This window comes from Cynocephalus volans, chromosome 17, assembly GCF_027409185.1.
Source record: "Cynocephalus volans isolate mCynVol1 chromosome 17, mCynVol1.pri, whole genome shotgun sequence".
Classification (NCBI taxonomy): domain Eukaryota; kingdom Metazoa; phylum Chordata; class Mammalia; order Dermoptera; family Cynocephalidae; genus Cynocephalus; species Cynocephalus volans.
Window position 1 is genome coordinate 10,835,290 of NC_084476.1, and position 20,991 is coordinate 10,856,280.

Here is a 20,991-nt window from a genome sequence, read left to right on the forward strand (position 1 = left end):
GTGACCCTGGGTGTGTGGCTTCACCTCTCTGAGCCCCGGTTCTGTCACCTGGAAACCCGGATAAATAATAGTGGTTTAGGAACTCTCACCAAGATCTAGGGTGCCTAGGGTTTAGCCCTGTGCTTATACATAATGTGTCCAGTAGATGAGTGAGCTTATCACTGCCATCTGAAGCTATGTGACCTTGAGGAAATCATTACACCTCTCGGGTCACACTTCAATGTTGGAAAATGGGAAATGATATTGATAAAGGCTGCCCCGGGGGCACTGAGGCAATCCAATGAGATCATCCCCATCAGAGCCTCACCACAGGCAGCACACAGTGAACACTGGCCATTCACTGTGAGCCATTCATTCAACAAACAACATTGAGCTCCGGTGCCAGGCCCACACTGGGGCACCAAACCTGACAGGAGGCCAGAATCTGCCCTCCCAAAGGATTGTTAAAAGTTTTCTTGTGACACAAGGCCTGGGCTCGAATTCCAGTTCCACACAGTAGCTGTGTGACCTTGGGCAAATTACTCAACTTCTCTGTGCCTCGACTGTCTTATCTGAAAATGAAAATAATAACAGCACCTATGTCATAGTGTCGTCATTAAAGAATGTAAGTGCTTAGAGCAATGCCTGATGGACCGCAAGTACTAAACAAGCATCAGCTGTGATTGTTATTATTGCTGCTGGTGGTGTGTGCTCTCCCGGCCTGCCCTGCCTGTCAGAAAGCCCCGTGCAGCTGGGCCTCCTTCTGCAGCTCACAAACGTGGGAAGTGTTAGCTCCTGAGAGGTGCCCTGAGTACTCTGCAGAACGGAGGCTTCTGTGGGCTTCTTCTCTGGTCTGTTTCCCTAGCAGCTGGAACGCTTAGAAAAAAGCATCCAGCCTGCTGGGCTTGTCAAAGCAGGGCTGGCTTTACTAGAACCAGGTTTGGACAGTAATTTTGCGGTCATAACAACTATTTTCTTTACATACTGCTATAGAAAGGGGAACCCCCCCCCCGCTTTTTTTTAACCTAACTGAAGACACTATCAAGCGTAAAATATGCTGAAGTTTAAAAAAGAAACATGATGGAGGAAAATATTCAAAGCTCAGTAATCATGAGCAAAGATGTGTCATTTCCCCTCCCCCCCGCCCCTTGGCTGTGCTCTGTGTGGGACTGGCTCTGGGGCTGGCAACTTTAGACCTATGGCAAAAATAATGAACAGCAGTGAGTCTTGGAGATAGCCTGAAAAATATCCTGGGAAAGAAAAACATATGCCAAAGAGTGTGGTGTAAAAGTCATATTTCATGCCTGACTTTAGAGAATGTTAATAAGGATTAGAACCATATTCCAACAGAACAACTATCAGTCAAGGCGGGGTAATTAATTTTGCTTCAGATCTCTGCTTGGGAAAATGAAAGCGGTAAGTGTTGTTTCACAGCATAGAGATTCCATCACACTAGAACAACCCAAAGAACTTCCAAAGCCACGTTCTGAGCCCAGCTGAAACCTGGCTGTTGCTGGCAGCCTCTCCTAATCTGTCGCCTTGTAGATTTGGGGATCTTTTCTGAATCGTAACAATATCAAACTCTTTTTTTTTTTTTTTTTTTCAGGATTGGCTAATAAATATGATTAAGATAACACGACCCAAACCACATGTCCTCTGCTCGGCCTCCAACATGTGGAGGACAGATGTGTCTTCTGTGCACAGATGACCCAGCCGGCTGCTCCCCTGAGGCAGGGACCCCGAGAGATGGAGCCTGGAGAGGTCCCAGCAGCCCACTGGCCCTCTGTGTCCCTGGCCAGGCTGCTGGCCTCCCCATGACCCACTGTAGAGAGGAAGGGCCAAGCCCAGGGTGTCTGGGAGTCAGACTAGAAGGATGAAAGGATGGTGGGATGTGGCACTGTGCCCACCTGGCTCTTGTCCCTTGATGTCCCAATGTAGAAGATAAAATTCCCAAATTACATGGTCCCATGCTATCTAGAAAACTCTCAAAATCACTTGATCATTAAGGCTTGCCTGTCACCCCTCTTAGGAGCCAGGATGATAGCACCTTCCTTCCCTGAGACCTCAGCCTAGGGAGGACAGAACAGGTCAGTGTTAAAGCCAAAGTTTGGGAGAGGGTTCTGGAAAGAATTATGGAGTTGCCATACAGATCCCCTAGGCTGGCAGCATGCAGATTGGGGTTTCTGCCTCCACTCTACAACAGGGCAAATCCTGGCTGCGCCCGGGCCTCAATTTTCCCATTTCTATAAGGATCATGAAGAGCCTTTTGGCTGGGACATTCTAAAGCAGACAAAGGTCCCTGTGGGTGTGGCCCTGCTGCACTCTCTGTTGTGGTCAGGGTCCCTGGAGGCCATGGAGAAAAGCCATGCCCTGGAGATCAGGGAGGGCAGGGAGGCCTGGGCCTGCTGAGGTTGATAGTTCTGCTCCAGCTCTTGGAAGTGAGGGGCAGCCCTCTGAGAGGCTAAGGCTGGTGGAAGGAGGGGCTCCTCCGGCCCTGACCAAGCAAGCTGAGCGTCTTTCTCAGCTTTCCCTTGGGACTAGGAGGGAGAAGTTAGTCTCTCAAAGTTAGTCCAGGTCAGACAGAAGGGCTGAAGTGGGCAGGGAGGAACAGGGCATTCTCCCACGGTGCAGAATGAATGAATGAGCGTCAGAGGGAGGTGGGGGCTTCCCAAACCCAGGACAGCAGGCAGGCTGAGGGCAGGGCAAGGCAGCTCCCTGAGTAACAAGGCCGGTAAGGGCCTCTGGGGAGGGGCACTGGGATCTGGATCAGCCCCAGCTGCCTTCAGGGCAGGGTGGGGTAAACTCTTGGCCATTTGGAAGAGGCCGGAGGGTCTCTCTTCCTGATCAGTCCCTGCTCAGAGGTCACTCTGGGCAGGCAACCAGCATCAGCCTCCTCCTGAGCTGGACCTCCTGGTGGACGAACTCTGTCACCGGCCTCCAGGCCTCCTGTCAGCTGGGGCCGACTAGGCCGGCGTTGACTGCTGCGTTTCTGGCTCCCTATTAGTCCTCAGGCGCTGGCCTCCCCCGACGACCTGAGGCCTCTTCCCGGCCCAGGAGCCCGGTGGACGGGCGGACGCTGCGAGCCCAGGGCGCGGGCCCGGCCCGGCTGAAGCTGATAGGAACCATCTGCGTTGTCTTAGGCCGCCCCTCTGCCCACTGTCCCTCTGAACTCGGCTGGTTCCCGCGGGCCGTTTGATGCTCGCGGGGTCACAGACCCCCGCACACAAATCACCGCCGCGGGGCTGGGGGTGGGGAAGAGGCGCTGAAACCTAATCCGCAAAGTTTGCTCTGCCGCCGGCTCGCCCCTTCTCTCGCTTGCTCGACGACCCCCCACCCCCCCTTTCCAAACAAGGCTTATTTTTCTTGCCAAAAAAACAAAGTTGGTATCAAGTGTTTCGAGGGAGAAAGTCTCTCCCCCGGCCCGGGTGGAAGGGCCGGGGTTGTTGGCTGAGCCGGGGATTGCAGAGAGGGGGCTCCGGGAGAGGACCGGCGGGAGGTGAGCTCCGGGTTCCCAGTCTGTCGGTCCCTTTCCCGGCTCCCACCTGCCCCTGTCCCACGCTTGGTGGCCTCAGATCTGACTGTCCCTGGCCCTGTCCTGTCCACCTGGTCGTCCCCAGCCCCGAGCGGGCTCCCTCCCTCGGAGGTCTCCTTCCCAGCGCGGCAGAAGATGGAAGCATCACTTCCTGCCCCTTCTCCTTCTCCATAAAACAGCCCTTGCCTGTCGCTTTTACGAGGTGACACGCTGCTCTCAGCCCGATCCTCGGCTTGGCGCGGGAGGAGACTGCGTGCAGCCAGGCGTCCCCGGAGCGCTGCCAGGGTGCACCGGGTCGCCGCGGTACATACAGCCTAAGCGCTTTAAAAGGAGGCCAAGGAGCCGGGTAAATCAGAGCAAAGCTCCTCCGCCGTTTCCCCTCCCGCTCCGCTTATTCTGTGGCCTTTGGGCGGAAACCCCGGGAGTGGGCCCCGGGGCTGCCGGCCGGGTGTCCCCAGAGGGGCGCAAAGCCGAGCCCCAGGGCCCGCGGGTTTCATTTGCTGGGTGTTGGTTTTGCTTTTGGTTTTTTCAGTCGCTGCAGCGACCCGGAGCCGTGCGCGGCCGCTTCTCCGACGCCCGCAGGTTCCCCCACTGTGCCCGGAGGCCAACGCCGGCGGCTCAAGTCCCTGCCTCCGGCGAGCGCCGTGCGCGCTGAGTTCCAGTCCGAGCGGGCGGCCAGGGTTCGGGCAAGGCGGCGACGTCCAAGGGCCGGTCGGCGGACCCGTGTGGGAAGCGCGGCCAGGGCGCCGTGGAACAGACCTGCGGACGGTGGGAGGGCGGTGGTGGCGAGAGGAGAGGCGCCAGGGACCCGGGCGGAGAAGCCGGTTTCCGCAGGGGTCGAACAAAGGAATTCGCCCTCGGAAGGAAGGGGCCGACAGCGCAGCCGGACGGCCAGCCCCGGAGACCCGCAGGAGCGCGAGCGAGCGCCACGACATTAGTCCCAGGGATGCAACGGAATCCGCCCCGCGGAGGACCCCAGCCTGCCATGTCCACTCGGCCTCTCTCTCCTTGTCACTCCCGCTTTCAGGAGGGTGGTGGGTGTGCGCCCGAGCGCCACCTTTCCTGGGAAGAGGGGACAGAGTGGCCCATGCTCTCCGTCAGTGGAGGCAAAAAGTAAATAAATAACAAAATAAATAAAAAATAAAAATCCCTCCCGAGTTATCCTCTGGACGTGGGGCCAGTGCCCCCATTTCCCAGACGCTGTCACTTGAGTCACCCGCACAGCACCCCCCCCCCGCCCCTGCTGCAACGCTCGGCGGCCCCCGTGGGGCCCAAGCGCGCTCGGGAACGGAAGGCGCGGACGGGGGGCACCGGGGCGCACGGGACCACAGCCCCCTCCTCCGGCCGCCCTCGGAAGGGGTGGAGGGGACACGGTTGTAAGGTGCTCGGCTTCTTTTCTCTGCTTGACATGAATAAGGGGATTAGGACGGCAAGTTTCCGTCGTTCACTCCGTCGGACAAAGGGCCCCGCGGTTTGAGCGGCGCAGCCTCTGAGGAGACGACAGAGCCCTGTCACTCAGCACCATCCTAGGTACTTGTGTTCGTGACATAATCTTGTTAGAAGCTAAAACCGGGGAAATCCTTTTCATAATGAAAAGTTACATTTAAGGGCCGGACTCGCCCCGCACTCCCTTCCCGGACCCTGCCCGCCTTCCCCCGTTGCTGTTGGATATGGCTCGCCTGCAACTGGCATTTAAAGCACCAAGTCCGGGAGAAAAACGGGGTTTAGGGTTTTTGTAATCCCCCTAAACTGTCTTTGTTCGAAATCTCCACAGATACAAGTCTGTTAAGAGTAAATATTTGTGGATTGATACAACCACATTCCCCCCCACCCCCCTGCAAACCGAATCTGAAAAGAAGCCCGCCCGCCCGACGCCCTCCGGCCGGCCGGGGCGCAGGAGGGACGGGGCGGGGGTCGGCCGGGCGTGCGCGCCGGGAACTGGGCTTTCGGGTCGCCTCGCCGCCTCCAGGAGCTGGGGGGACCTCGTACATTTCTCAGGCAGGAAGAAGGTCTTGGGCTCTTTTTTCAATTTTCTGTTCCCTCAATAAACCTCCCGAACTCGCTGCTTTCGGGCCTGCCCGTGGGGGTCGGCGCGAGGGCTTTGCTCAACCCAGAGTGAAAACGCGAACTCTGCTTACGGCGGGAGCCTTCGGCGGCTCCAGGGGCTCTGCTCCTCTGGGTTGCAGGAAGCCCCGCCGGCGGGATGTCCCGAGTCCCAGTCCAGCAGGGCCTCCGAGCCGCCAAGGGTCCCCGAAACGCTGAGGAGCCCGAAGGCTGCCGCGGGGCCCCGGGCTCCCGGCTGCAGCCCAGCCCGTTCCGGGATCGGATTCCTTCATAAATCAGCGGCTGGGTGAAAGGGCTGCGCTTTAGAAAGGGCAGCACCGTGTGCGCGTATTAGAGTGCGCGGTTCCCAAATCCGGGCTAAACCCCTGGTGACACCAAAATTCATCAACCGCCGCTGGCGCCCGTGGCTCGGCCGAGGAGCCCGGGAGCCCGGGAGCCTGTGCATGGTGCTGCCCCACTCCCGGGAAAGGAGAACTTGGAGCAGGAACTGCCAGGAGGTGGGCCCAGAGGAGCACGCGGGTGGAGGCCACTAAAGTCACCTCACCCGCGCGCCCGGGGCGGTAAAGGAAGCTCTCCCGCCCGGGAAGGCAGCTATACTAACCTTTTTACTCCTCTGGCCAGGCTGGCCCTACAGGAGGCATTCCTCACGGGAAGGGCAGTGACCCAGTCCTCCTTCCTGCCCTCTGGCATTGACTTCCCCTCCCCCCACCCCTTCCAGGCTGGGCGCTCTAGGGGGAATCACAACAACCAAGAGCGGGAATCTGGGGCTTCGAGAAAGTCAGGACCTGAGGATTTAGGGATCTCATCTGGCTTGGGGAGTTGGACCCGCCTAGAGGAAAATCTTCTACAGAGTAACTCTGGGCTTGGGGGAAGTTGCTGAACCTCCTCAGCCTCAGTTTCCTCATCCATACCTAGAGCTAGAGCAATAAAGTCAGTGAACTTCACGGGAGCTCAACAACTGCCAAATCCTTTACTTTCTAGTTGCACTACTGTGGGCTGCCCCTCAGAGGTCAGTAAGGCTCTGCTCCTCCAAGTTCACATCCACACCGACCAGGTTCAAAAATCTGTGGGAAAAAAACGGGTCCTACGTGCCTCAGTAGCAATGGGGCACATCCACAGGCTGCCCCTGCCTCCAAGGAGCAGCCTCTGGCAGCCAGACCTGCCCCACTCCCTTTTCAAGGGAAAAATTAAAAACACAGGCTCCAGACCTGGGTGAGGAGCAGAAGGGTGGGCAAGGCCCCTGGAGGAGGCCTGTTTTGGAGGCTGCACTTTCTGGGCCTCCCACGCAGGACAGACAATGCATTCCTGGCAGACAGGGCTGCCTCCGGCTCACTTCCAGCAGGAAGGAAGAGAACATACATTGACTGAATGCCCAACGCAGGCTGGCACCTTTAGGTTTGTTCAACTTTATCCTCAGATCAAACCTGTGAGATTGGAATCATCACCCCCATTTCACAGAGGAGGAAACTGAGGTGCAAGAAGAATTATCGGTCCTTCCCCAAAGGCCTTTGACCTGTGTCACTGCGAGATGGAGGTGTTTTCAATCCCCAGTCTGTAATTGCTAACAGTCTTGTCGTTCCTTTGAGAAAATGGGCCCCACCTAGAGCCCCTCCATTTGGAGGAGGTCACCCCAGAGCACCTCAGTCCTCTCCATCTCCAAAGGCTTGAGCAGCTTAGGCTTGAGCTAGCGCACCCACACCCTGACAGCCCAGTAACTATAGCAATGTAGGAGTCACATGACAAGAGTCACTGAGTCCCCTCAGAAAGCGGGAGGCATGAGAAGGGAGAAGAGCAGTCACAGGAAACTTGTCCCAACCCGGCACTGCTCCTCCTCTCCCGCTATCACTGCTGAGGCACCTGAGAGAGTCACCCTGGGGGAGGGACCCCCTGTGTCCCAGCATGCTCAGCTAATCTTTCCTCATCTACCCAGCAGCTCGGTGGCTTCCTCACTCCTGCCAGCCCTGGTGGGCATCTCTGTTGCACTGGGCAGCCCTCAGAACCCTCCCCAGCTGGCAACCTCCCCGAAATTCCTGGGGAATCCTCTCTCAGCACTGGCCGCCCAGCAAGCAAACCTCTTTGTTTCTTATAGAACCAGATTCCAGAAACCGGGTTTTTCCTTCGGCAACGCTTCTCCCCAATTCATCAAGCGCTAGGCCAGCCAGGTGCTCTGCCCTCAGTCAGCTGGTATACTCATCCAGGGCCCACCCCAACCGGGCTCCCCATTGAGACAAAGCAATGTGCCCACACATCCCCAGCCCCACCCCCCCAGCCCTGCTTCAGGGCCCCAGGTCAACAGGGTAGGTCCACCGGCTGCCAGTCAAGAAGCCGGACAGAAATGGATACAATACTGCCCAGGGGATAATGAAGGAAGGGCCCACGCAGACATTTATTTGTACTGATCAGGCGAAGCAAAGGTAAAGGGCAGTGAGGAAGTGCTGTCAGCCAGCCTGAAACCCAAGAAAGTTGCCATTCTGAGCACAGTGGCCCCTTATAGCCCACCACTCCACGCCGCAGCAGTAGTTAAAGCAAACACAGGCCCTTCACTGCCCCGTCAGTTACACCTTCCCCCCAAAATTACACAAACTTTGAAACATTTTTCTGAGAGAAGATGGATGCTTCAGGAGACTTGAGGTCAAGGCTAGGCTGCTTAAAGTATATTATTAACAAATAAACATTTACTGCAAAGAGAGAGAGAGAGAGAGAGAAAAACCCTATAGGCCACCGGGGAACCAAATCATGTTGCTTTTGGCATCAAATGACAGGAGACATTTATGACATGAATGGAGAACACCAGCCAGTCGATGAAATGGCAAACGTCTGCCACTTTGCTTCCTCTGCCTTCGTGAATCAACTTTTTCAAATATGGTTTTCAGCCTGAACCCCTGCTCACTACCACCACCTCCCCACTTCTGACTGCAGTGGCAATAAATATGTATAATTTTGGTTTTGCTCTTTGCTGCCATCAGCACAGAATCTGGGGGTTGTAGAGGGCGGGAGAAACTTCCGCCTGGGTCAGCCAGAGAGTCAAGGGCCTTGGGTCCTACGGCTCCCCCAACTGATTGACAGCTCACACGCTGCTCCTTGGATGAGTGGACCATCCCTCCCTTCCTCCCTCCCCCAAGCTGAGGCCTGATTGTGGTGTCCGACAAATTGGAAGTTATAACTCATGTCGTTGAGGGTATCCTCCAGGCTTCAGCCTAACTGATGCCAAAGTAGGACTGGGTTTTTTTTTCCCTTCCTTTTCTTGCTTTTTAAAAAACTCCACAGCCACTGGACAGAGAGGGCTCCTTGGGGAAGCACTGCCACTCATCATGGGTGGAAACCTCATAAGGCCACAGAGCCTGGGCTGGAGGGTCCTCTGACCTCCTGGAATGGTGTTTCTCGACCTTTTAAACCTCTTTTTCCTTCTGAATCACTCCCCCACACACCCACTCTTCCAAATCTCACTACCAGCCTTAGAGATGTTGTTTGAGCTTTATTTTCTGTTGTTTCAGTCACAAAAACAATAAGCATGAACAGTTCTTCAAATATGAAATTATATCATTGAGTGTGCTTTTCCAAGCTATATGCAGACGCTGGAGATGCTGATTGTTCCCAAGTGGAAACATCATTGCTCTGGACCAACCTCCACTGTCCCTAAGGAGAAAGAGACCAGCGTGCCAGTGCCCCTGCTGCCTGCCCTTCCTGAGGACGCACAGTTGATATTTGTGCTCACTCATAATCAGTGAGTGAATTTTCCACCTCTTTTGAGGTGCAGGAGAGTATAATTGATCCCCCGAAGAACGGAACATTTACCGCAGCTCCACCAGATGCCCTTTGTAAGCCTCACGATCACCCTGTGAAGTGATATCATCAGTCCCCGTTTGTTGATGGGGAACCTGGGGCCCAGAGATGGGCAGCCACCTAGTTGTGATCACACAGCTGCTGAGTGCTGGGGCTGGGAGCTGAATCCAGGTCTGACTCAGAGTCTAAAGCTATTTTCATGGTGGAGGGAGGCAGACCCTCACAGTGTCCTACTCAGGCAAAGGGAATGGCCTCCCCAGGAATGCCCCTCATCCTCCCTGCATAGAGAGGCTCACGGCAAGCCCAGCATGCCAGCTGCACCTTGGGCATCGACCCTGTCTGTCCACAGTCTGGTTTGTGTCCTTGGAGACAAGGTATTCCCTGCCATGTGGATGGTGAGAATAGTAACAAAATATTAACAACAACAATTCCCAGAGTATTAGTAAACATGCTAAGCAAGATGCCAGGTCCTTTGGGACACCTTATAAGAATACTTTTACACAGGTAGGTAGATCCCCATTTTACAGAAGAGGGTCAGGTAGGTGCTAGGGCTGTGTCGTCCCTAAGCCTGGCTTCAATAGACAGGGCTTTAGGGCAGGAGGGAGCTGAGAGTTGCCAATCACACACCCCAGAGTATAATGGAGATCCTCACTCCCTTCTTCCCCCACTTGAGGAAAAAACCACCGCAAACAAGTAAGGCCACAGCAGCCCAGGGCCTGGGGAACACAGAGTGAGCAGGAGTCGCTGTGAATAATGCCTCCGTTCAGCAGCAGATGACTGCAGTGTCAGGAGGGCCTCAGCTTACCCTCTTGCCTGCAGCCAAGGTGCTGGGGTTAAATGGAAAGATGCCGTCCGAGGGGCCAGAGGGTCCCCTGACTTAGGCTGGCAGAGTGAACCCTTCAGCCCTCAGCTTCAAGGGAGAGCACCTGGGAGGCTTTTTTTGTAATGCAAAGTCCTGGCTCCTCCTTCCAAGTAGACCCGTTTCCAGGACAGGCTCCCTACCCCAGGCGGAGGGCAGGAATGTCTGCAGCCCTGAATTAGTCCGATGGGGGGCTGACTGGGGTACCCACTGGGAAGGGAGTGCTGCTGGTAAGTGGCACCCTGCAGTAAGGCCTACCGGAGGCCTTCCAAGCTGGGAGAAGCAGCAGCCAGAAAAGGCCCGAGCCTGACTTCGTTCTCCCCGTGCGCCACACCCGCTCGCCGCCGGTGCTGGGGGGCGGGAGGGTGCTCCCAGGAAGGCCTTTCCCGGTGTAAACACTTCCAAGGAAAGGAATGTGCTGGGAAGAGCGCGGTTGGGCCACTGGAGCCGCAGCCAGCTGGGGGAAATTTAAAAAAAAAAAAAAAAAAAAAAAAGCACCCAGGACTGAGAGGGCTTTTTGTGAAACTCCATGGAAGCCTCGATGCCCCCCTTCTGCCGAGGTGGGCGCATCCTACCTGGGCAGGCGAGCCCGAGGGGACCCCCGCGGGCTGAACGGAGCCCTCGAGTCTGCGCTGCCGAGAGGCTCGGCCGCCCCGACAGGCCCGGCTGGCGGAAGGGCCCGCGAGCCTCGGCCGCCGAGGTGGCAGCGCGGCCGGGCAGCAGCCCCGCGTCTTGCCGCGCACCAAGGCTCCGGCTCGCACCCCAGAGAGGCTCGGGGTCGCCAGACCTGGGAGCCGCAGCTCCACGTTGTGACAGATTTTTGGACTCTCCCACCGACCCTCCCCCGTCCCGGAGCCTCCTCCAGGAATTCGCCACCTCCTCAGGATAGAAACCCTTTCCAGACAAGCGACAGACGGCGAGGAAAGAGGGTTACATAATTCTCCTTGGCCACGACACCGCGAAAATAGGTGGCGGTGGGGGTGCTGTCGCTGTCGCTTTTCTCAGACAAGTGTGTGCTCCGGCCCAGGACGGACACGGGCGCTCGTGATGTTGCCGAGGCCGCGCTTCCTCCCGGTCCCTAACCCGGGCTTCTATCCGAAAAGGAGCTGAGGCTGCTTTTCCCTCCGGTTTTTAGGAGGAGCCCCCCCCCCCAAACACGTACGGAGAAAAAGGAGACTTTTCCAGTTACGAGTGAACGTGCCCGAACTCCGAGGCCCGCGCCCCGCGTTGCTCCTCTAGGACTTACGGGGAGGATCAAATGCGACTAAATGTGCCCGAGCGTCAATTCATCACCCCCGTGGTGCGTAAAATAATTTTGCTCTTCTGGGTGCCCGGGATCTTTGAGGACAAATCGAAAGGAGGAAGAGACACTTACTACAAAAGGCCACCTCTTTCTAAGGACCGAGCCCTGCAGCTCCTCGGTGGGTGAGGACACAATTTTCAAAAGTGATGGTGGGGGGAGGTTGCTAATTTCCCAATCCCGCTGACATACAGACTAGACAGAATCGAGAAGGCACGTTTCTGCGCCCACTTGCCTGGATTCTCTTTTGAAAAGCATTTACGCACAGATGAAATAAATATGCATCTGCGAGTCTTAAAGAAAAAAAGAAATTGCGAGCAAAAAAATATTTTTATTGTGCAAAGAACATAGCTTCCCAGCGATCTCCTGCCTGCCTCCCTGCTCTGGCTTCCCTGCCAGAAGCTGATGCGAGACCCGCCTGGTATTTGTCCCCAGGACTGTCTTGATAACAACCACGCCACCACCCCGCCCCCAGCACACTCGGCAGGCCCGTCTAGTGAGGATACCTAATTGGCATTACTGGAAGAAAGAGGGGACCAGAGAGGAGGAGGGCACTGTGAGCACAATAATGTCTCTCCCACCTTGCCCCCCAGGCTTCAGCCCTGCAGGACCCAGACTCCGGACTCAGGGACCTGAGGATCAAACTGCGCTGAAATTCATTCCCACAGCCAATGGCACTAAAGAAGTAGGCTCTTAGGTGAATTTTTGTTTTATTTTTAAAAAATAAATATTCTTTGGACAAAATAGTCACAAATGCTTAAGGTTTAATTGTTTTGTAAAACGAGGGGGTTAGCCGCTCATCTCTAAGGCAACATCCAGCTCAAATTCTGTGACTTTAGGGTTTATAGTTCTGTGCCTGAAAAACCAGGGAGTATCCTTTCCTTCTTTTAAAAGAGAGCTCCATAAATGATTACAAGGAGGTAAATACGTACACGAGGCTGGAAAGAGATTTTCCAATATGCTAAAAAAAAAATTTTTTTTTTTTAAACCCACACAAGTGATTTGGAGGCACATTTCTCCTGGGCCTCCTGCTTCCACGTGTGGAGTCACTGAGACCGGTGACTGAGCTGGGTGGTAAGTGGCACCACCAGAGCCGAGCTCGTGGTTAGGCAAGCAGAGCAAGGCCAGGCGTGCAGGGCACAACGGTTGGATGCTGGTGCATCCCACGGAGGTGCTTCCTGGGCTGCCGGCCCAAAGCCCCCAACCACCTCTACCCCAAACTACTTTCCCCATTATATTTGTGCTGCTCTATGCCCAGCAGTGGCCGAACAGACTGGCAGCCTCTCCCTCTCCTAGAACTAGAATCCTATCAATCCAGTGCACAGCACACACCCAGCCAAAAGCAGTGTCCCAAAATCTGGGGTGTTCCATACAGAGGGGAAGGCCTCGGCTGCACACTGGGACCAGGAAAAGAGTTGACCCACTGAAGTGATCCCCATTTCTGCCCACAGAGCCTCCAGCCAGCAGAAAGAACAAATTCTAAAAAGCACTCCTACTAGGCCCCCAGACCAGGGGGACATTGCCAGAGCCTTTTAGGGTAGAACCTGATGTCCTCTCTAGGACTCTGGCCTGCAGCCCCACTATTTCCAGGCTGCAGCCAAACAGTTGGGTTGTTCCACTTCCCATCAGGCTCTGAATTTGGGGACAATCCCTGGATAGAGCATGGATACAGCACTGGCAGATCAGCCTTTCCCAAGAGACTTGGGCACACACAGCCCTCTCTATGCCTCAAACTGCCTGAGCAGCCTACCTATCCTGCAGTCCCATCCTAGGTGGTTTTCTGAGTGTCACTAAAAAGTTCTCACAGGCACCCACTTGTCTCAGCAATGCTGCTGAGGGATCCCCACATCTCTTTCTTTTGGCTGTTACTCCTCACTGCCTCACTCCCAACTGCATTGTCAGGCACAAACCCCAGCAGGTCAGAAGAAAAACCCTGAATCTATTCTTACCTGTCTTGGCTCCTTGCCATACAAATCCTTAGTCTCAGTTAAAAACAAAAGTCAGCAGGTAGGGCTCAACTGTGGTCTCTGGCCTCAGCCCTGAGGTCTGGATTATACCAGGGCAGAGCGGGCCACCCCCACCCTAACATGCACTGCAAGAAGGGAGGTCTTCTGGGGAGGGCCGAATTGGTCACCTCCACTGTGAGTCCCAGATTGCAGCTTGCCACCTCTTGAGGTCCTCTTCCTAGATTGCTTCTCTAGCCAAGGAAAATTATAAGTGTAAAATTCCCGCGTGGAACGGTTTGGGGAGATGGACACCCTTTTCTTTCCACCAGGGACTAAAAGTGCAGCAAGGAGCCTGGCTAAAGGGGGCCTTCCTGCCTGCTCAGGCAGTTCAGTGCTCCAGTCCTCCAACCTCCTTGCTGCAGGAATCTCAAACCCCCACACACCCGGCCCTTGGGCTGGGGAAGCACACCGCTAGGCCTGGCTCCCTAAAGCACCGCTTTCCTTTGCCAATCAATTTCTCGTTCCCAATTCAGGCCTCGGTGGGGCCAGGCCCGATTCCAGGACTCAAGTATCGTATCGTATCCCCCAGTCGGCCCAGAGCCTTGTCATGTACCCCAACTCGGCGGCCCAGCGCAGGTTTCCGGGCCAACGGAGGGCCACCTGGGGCCGTCCGGAGCTCTCGGCCACCCCACCAGTGCCAGCTGGGCTGGGATGGTTCGTCCCAGCCCCGAGACGCGCAGCCCGCGGAGCCCTCGGAGCTTGCCGGGCCCAGCGGCGCGCAGAGCCGGCGGCAGGGGGCCGGCCGGGCTCGGGAGCCGGGCGGCGGCGGGGAAGGAGCAGGACGAGAGGCGCTTACTGTTGGTAGTCTTGTTTGCAGTACAGTTTCCGATCCCGGAAGTAGCAGCTGGTGGTGAGGGCTTGCTGACACGCCGCGCACTGCAAACACTCCTCGTGCCAGGACGACTCGTTGACTCGCATCAGGAAGCGGTCGGAGATGGGCCGCTGGCAGCCCTCGCAGACGGCGGGATGCGGGCAGTCGGAGCCTGCAGCGCACAGGGCGAGAGCCCGGCCGTCAGCGCCGCCCGGCCCAGCCCCGGCGTCCCGGTCGCGCGGTGCCCGAAGCCCCCGGCCCCGAGGGCGGCCTCGGAACGCCGCCCGCGGCCTGCGCTCCCCCGGCCGTCGCGCCAGGGCCGGGCAGCCCCAGCTAGTTCGTCCCAGACCGCGGACTCCGGCGCGGAGAGGCCGCGGGCCCTGAGCCGTGGCTCGGCGCTGCGCTTTCCCCTGCTCCGGAGATTCAGCGCTTGCAGTTAATACAAACGAGAACGAGCACGGCGCGGGGTAGCCGGCTGGGACCGAGACAGGCGAGGTGAGGCTGGGGCACTCGCTGGCTGACACGCCCCACGGTGGCATCCGTGGACTTCTGTCCCCAATCTCCCCCAAACCCGTGGTTTGGTTGGCCCGTGGGGACATTTTTCTCTTAGACGCTCCCCCTTCCCAGGTGACTTGGCACCTCTCCCAAGCTCGTCAAGGTGACTGCTTGGGTCTCCCCTCACCCCTGCCACCCGCCTCCTGCCCCCGCCCGGAGTGGCAGCTCTACATCCTAAGCCCGGTGAGCATGTTGAGTGACGGCTGGAGCTGTCCTGTCCTCTCTCCTCCTGGGTGATGGCTCTGCACACCTCTGTCCCCTCGGGATGCCCGTCTAAGCGTGCTTGTGGCCACTTAGTGGCCACTGGTGATCACTCCGGAGTCCTGCCTCTGTGCCCCCCACGTCCCCCCCATGTCCTGCAAACCCATTTCCTTTATCCGTTGGCCTGGATGCCTGTGTCCACCGCGGGACGAAGGCCCTGTCCCCTGCCCGTGACCACTTGGGCGTTTCGACCCCGCACTCACCCAACAGCACCCCCAGGGTGGCGGGCCCGGGGCGCAGGGCGTGCTCCTCCATCTTGATGCCGTCCAGCATCTTGGCGCAGTCCGTCTGCCCGCGAGGGAAGCACCTCTCCAGCGACTCGGGACCTGTTGCTATATCCATGGGACGCGGGGCGCGTCGCGGAGCCCGCCGCCCGGGCTGCTCGCCCGCCTGCCCCTCCGCCCGCTGGCCGCCGCCGCCGCCGCGGCCCTGGAGCCGGGGAGGCGCGGCCCCCGCGGGGATGGGGCTGCGGCTGGGGCCGCCGGCTGCCCGCGGCGACTGTGCAGCGGCGACGCGCCGGCCCCGGGCCCCGGCGTCGTGCGGGCGGGCCGGGGCTGCTGCAGCCCGCGCCGCGCTCTCCCGGGCACTCACGGCCACGCGCGCCGGCTCCTCTGTCACCTGCTTGTCAGCCCCGGAGCCCGGCTGCGGCGGCGGCGGCGGCAGACGGAGCCGCGGGGAGGAGGCAGCGGCAGCGGCGGCGGCGGCGGCGGCGGCGGGCGGGGGAGGGGGCGGGGGTGCAGGGGCGGCCCCGCGGGCTGGGGGGGCGCGGGCGGCGCAGCGGGGTCCCGGGCGGGGCGCAGCGGGCCGCGGGGCTCCGGGCGCGCTCCCCGCGCTACTCCAGTGCCATGGTGCGCCCGGAGAGCCGCTCGGTTTAGAGCAGGGGCTGGCGGCGGAGGGATACTCCGGCCGGGAGCCGCCTCACCCCTCCTCAAACTTCCTGACATTTGAACTCATTGGTGCGCCTCGTATCCCTGCGCCGGGATGAGCCGGCGGCTCCACGTCAAATAGTGCCGCCGCCGCCCCCCCGCGGGAGGGCTCCCCGCGCCCCCAGCCGGAGCCCCGCGCCGCGCCCGCCCCGGCCCCGCGGGCCGCCCGTCTGGCCTGTCGCAGAAGTTCGGGTCGCCTTCGGAACAAATCCCTCTGCCCCACCCCCTTGAAAAATTGATTTGGGAGTTGGGGACTGAAAGCTTTCTTGTTCCTTTTCTGCCTTCTTTATTATTAATATTTTGTAAAGCTCCAGCGCTAAGAGGAGTGGCCCCGCACGAGGCCACCCTGCGCGGACGGCGGGGAGCGCAGCGGCTTCGCCAGGGGACGGCGCCGGCCAGGAGTGGCCGCCCGGGGACCCCGAGTGTCGGCCGAGGTAGGTCGCAGGGGCTGAGCCGGCGTCCCCCGGGTGGCGGCGCCTGCCCGGGCCGGCGAGGTCCGCGGAGAGGGCCGGCTGCGGGGATTGAGAGAAGGGGGCGGGCAGAGGGGAGGACCGCTGGCCCCGGACTTGCCCCCGGGCTGGGTGAGGGGTCGGGGGAAGCTCCAGGCCTGGCAGACACTGGGGCCCGGAGTCGACAACGGGGGGCACTGGGCAGGCGGGGAGTGTCAGGTCCGGGTTCAGGCGACGGAGAGTTTCGAGGACAGTTAGGGCTGGGGCAGGGGTCCCGGGGCAGGGGCGGTGGTGACGGGCGGGAGCTGGGCCTCGCAGGGTTTGGGGTGAGGGGCGCGGGAAGCGGGTCTGGGGCTGAAGGCCCGGGACGACCGGTGTTCGGCCGCTCGAGGGAAATCGGGCTGGTGGCTGGGACAGGCGTCCTTTGGCGGCCGGGGGACCCGGCCAGGGGTCGGTAGGCCGCGCCGGTGAGGGACAGTGCCCTGGCCAGACTGGGCAAAGGGGGCCTCGGCACAGGGAAGCGAAAGGCCGGCGAGGCCGAGGGGCCGACTGCGGCGCTCGCCGGGCCTGGCACCCCCCGGGCCTGGCACCCGAGCCCGGTGCGAGAGGCCACTGCGTCGGGCTGCAGGGCACTACGCACAGGCCGGCTGTGTCTGCGGCCCCTGGTCCCCACTGACGCGCGGGTCGCCCGGGAACAGGGGGCGGGTGCGGCCCCGGGGCAGGCGCGGGTGCGGGGCGGCCCCGGCCCCTGCCGGAGCGGAGCAGCGGCGCGGAGCGGGGCGGGGGCGGAGGGCATGGGGGGCGGGTCCCCTGACCCCGCTGGAGGCGAGAGGGCGGATCGGATTTGGAGCCTGTGGGAGGCTTGGTCAGAAGTGGCCCCCTGTGCCGCGGGGCCCCGCGGAGGGGCCCGGCTTTGTGGAGGATTAGAAGCTCCCGCCCCACCCCAGTACCTGCGTGCGTGTCGGTGGGTATCTGTGTGTGTCCGAGCGTGTCGGCGCCCCCGCCTCTGAGGCTCTCGTGTATGTGCACCCGCGTCTCTGCACACAAAATACTTGTGTGTTCCTGCGACTTTCTGGGCTGCGAGTGTGTGAGTCTGTGAATCTGTGTCTGATTCCCGTGCATCCCTGCGCGTGCATGTGCGGGTCCTTCCATGCCTCTGTGCCTTGTGTGGTTTTGTACGTCTTTGTGTATATTCCTGCGTGTCTGTGCCACTTGTGCGGGTGCCTTCGTCTTTGTGTGTTTCAGCCTCTGCATTGTGTCTGGAATCCTTTAATGTGAATGTGTATCATTGTGTCACCTTTGTGTCTGTGACTGTCTCCAAGTTTCCGAATGATTCTGTGTGCTCGCGTGTCTCCCAGAGGTTGTGTGTGTGTGTGTGTGTGTGTGTGTGTGTGTGTGGCTTTGTGTCTCCGTGTATTTTGGGCGCCTTTGTGTGTCTGTATCTGGGAGGGTGCCTGAATGGGTGTGGAGTTTCTCTCACATGCCCTTGGTTCCCCGTCTTCTCTCAGCCTGGAAACCTTAGGCCTTGACCCCAGAGGTTGGGCCTGGGCCTGGGCCTCCTTCTCCGGGTATGTTCGGCGGGGGCGCGGCCACTGCCGGGAGAAGCCGGGCGGGCATGGCTCCTGCGCGCGGAGCCGGGAGGCGCAGAGCCGGGCGCGGGGCCGGCGGACGGACCGGGCGTGTTCTGCCCTCTGCTGGCTGCGGTGCGTCCCTGCAACCGCTGCTGGGCGACTGCCGGTAGGTGAGAGTCCTCGTTCCAGGCCCAGACCCTCGCCCTCTCCTTCAGGGCGCACGTGGGAATCCTCTCCAGTCACAGGCCCTGAAGACCCACCGCGGACCCCCAATTCCCGCTTCAGCGTTCCATCTCCCCCCCATACATCCCCGCGTCCCGTTACCCCCTCCCCACCTTCGCTGTGCCCGGCCTCTTCCCCTCTGTTCCTCTCCTTTCCCTCCTCGGCTGAATGTGGGCCCTGTGGCCCGACCTCCGAGGCTTCTCTGACCCTCGTGATGGTGTCCCAGGCCGAGTCGGGGCCGCTGGCCGTGCCCAGGGGGCATTCCCGGGGCAACCCGAAGGCCGGGTCTCAGAGCAGGAGGCCGTGTCGCCAGCCCCCGTTCGGTAGGGCGGCTGGTCTGTCCTGGGGCGCGCAGATTCTTGGCACTTCTCCGAGAGCCCCTTCCCGTGTCACAGCCACGAGGGCAGGGCCGACGGAGGGCGGGCTGCCGAGGTGCAGGGCCCGCTCCTGGGCTGGGGCTCTCGATCGGTGGACTCCAGAGCCTGGCTGCCTTCTCCGGTCTTGGGTGGGGCTGCTCAGTCTACAAACCACGCTGCCGTCTCCACGTCTTCCCTGCTCACTGTCCGTTTGTCCGACCCTCCCCTCCCCGCCCCCGGCCCTGTTCATTGTCCTTTGTGACTGCTTCCCCAGGTGCCCCCGTGCCCCCAGCTGGATCGGTCATCCCGGGTCCTTCGCACACAGACGCGCAGAGGCCCCGTGTCTGTCCCGAGCACGATCCGAGCTCCTGCGCCTCCCGACCGCTGCTCCTGCTGAAGAAGCGGCCGACTGGACGGGAGAACGAGGGTCCAGGCCCAGAGCCGGCTACCGCCCTTAGGCGGCGAGCGGCACCTTGCTCCGCCCGACCGGAGTCGGGTGCAGTCAGGCCCCCGCCGACTCCCCCGGGCACCCGCGACCGCGACGCCCGCGCGCCGGCCCGCCCGCCCGTCCGCGATGCCGTCTCACTCGGACTGGAGCGGCAGGAACAGCTTCGGATTTTCTCCACCTGAGGAAAGGCTGGGTTGGCGGCTCGGAACCACTCGGCAGAAGCAGGAGTGGAAAAGGCAGCTCTGGGCCGAGGGGTCGGCTTCTCCCAATGCTGGGACGCCCCGTCTCCACCGAGCCCTGCCCGAACCCGCCTTGCTTCTCTTCCCAAGGCTTTGCACGCCCTCCCCGCGCCGCCCGCCTCCCACGACCACGGCCCTGCGAGTCGCCGAGCCCCACGTGGAGCCCTGACCGTCCCGCCTGGGCGGTCCCGGCCCGTGGCCCGTTTTGTGCTCCGGAGCCGGGGGCCCCTCCGAGTTTACATCCCAGCTGGAGGCGCAGATGTGGGCAGGAAAGGAGCAGAGGGCGCAGCCCAGCCGGGTGCCGCGGAGCGGGAAGGCGCCGACAAGGAGCCGCGAGGATCGGCCAGTCCGGTCTGCCCCAGAGCCGGGGACGCCAGAGCGCGCGGGTCCGTGGCACGCTGCCCAGCACCACTGGTCCCGCCGAGCCTCAGATCGGCAAGTGGCGGCCAGGCCGGACCAGAGCCGGCCCAAGCCGTGGCCCGCATTGGGGGCCGCTATTCCCGGGACGCGGCCTAGGGTCCGGGGTCCTGGGAGAACCACACAGACTCCAGAAGCGGAGTGGGGACGCCCGGAGACGCAGCAGAGATCGAGAGCTGGGAATTCCCCAGCCAGCGGTGACTGCGCTCTCCACCCTGAGCTCCAGCCCGGCTTGACCCTTGGATACGTGGGTCAGAGGGTCAGAGATGGATGTGTGATAATCATAAAGTAACGTGGTCACCTTCCCGTAGTCCAGTAGAAAGTGTCTGTGGTCTTCCTGTGGGGGTAGGAGAGCTCGCAGCTACCCTGAGCCCAGGCGGGGACCCACAGAGAGGAGTGACTGGGAGAGGTCCCAGCTGGGGGCTTTCCGGCCTGGAAGCTGATTCTCACTCTCCAATCTGGGGTCTTCCAGGCTGATGGGAGAGGGGTGGCAGGGAGACAGGGATTCGCTGGCGAGGCAGTGTGGAGCTTTGAGACTGTGTGCTAGTGCCCAATGTGGGAGACCATCCAGCCCCAGCAAAGTCCCTCCTGTCCTCCCTGCAGCCCCTCCCCCACTCAACTAGCCGGTGGGATCTCTGGCCACAGACCGATGACTTTTCAGCACAAGGTCTGGGTCACTAGTCATGGGATTCCTCTACAGTGGGTCAGGAGATCGGGCTCCCTAAGAACCAAAGGCTGTTGGCAGCCCTCAGGACTGGAGCTCAAAGAGGGATAGTGCCCTGGCTGGGTAGCCCAGGTCTGAGGTCTCCCACTGGCCAGGCAATGGCTAGGAGTGATCAAGAGCAGGTCTCAGGGAGTCACCCAGGTCTGGTTCAAGATCTGATTGTGGGACCTCAGGAAAGTCCTGACCCCTCTCTGGACCTCAGCTTCCTCATCTGTAAAATGGGCATGATAAAAGCATCTATCCCAAATGCTCACCACAGTGCCCAGCACATAGTAGGCCTCTATAAATATTTGGTGAATACTTGGATGGGGGGGAACCCTGCTACCAGGACTTGGGGAAATCACAGCTGCCTCCTCCTCCTCCAACCAGGTCCTGAACTCAGCCTTGTACCTTGCTTCAGGGCAGGCAGAACTCAGACCCAGGCTGCTGTGGGCTGGGCACAGGAGACCCCACAGGCAGTGCCCAGACACCCAACACAGACAGCTCAGC

At 60.0% G+C, this 20,991-nt stretch overlaps 1 protein-coding gene across 3 annotated transcripts in view; it reads right to left on the reverse strand.

Annotated features, from left to right (window-relative positions):
• The window catches only part of LMX1B (LIM homeobox transcription factor 1 beta), a 77,099-nt gene extending 61,607 nt beyond the window's left edge, over window positions 1–15,492 (reverse strand). For all 3 annotated transcript variants that reach the window (XM_063082595.1, XM_063082593.1, XM_063082594.1), the window contains exons 1-2: window positions 15,354–15,492; window positions 14,320–14,506 (exon numbers count right to left, since the gene is read on the reverse strand). In XM_063082595.1, the coding sequence (XP_062938665.1) occupies window positions 14,320–14,506; window positions 15,354–15,492 (326 nt within the window). The remainder of the gene's footprint in view (window positions 1–14,319; window positions 14,507–15,353) is intronic.
• Between the last annotated feature and the right edge of the window lie 5,499 nt (window positions 15,493–20,991).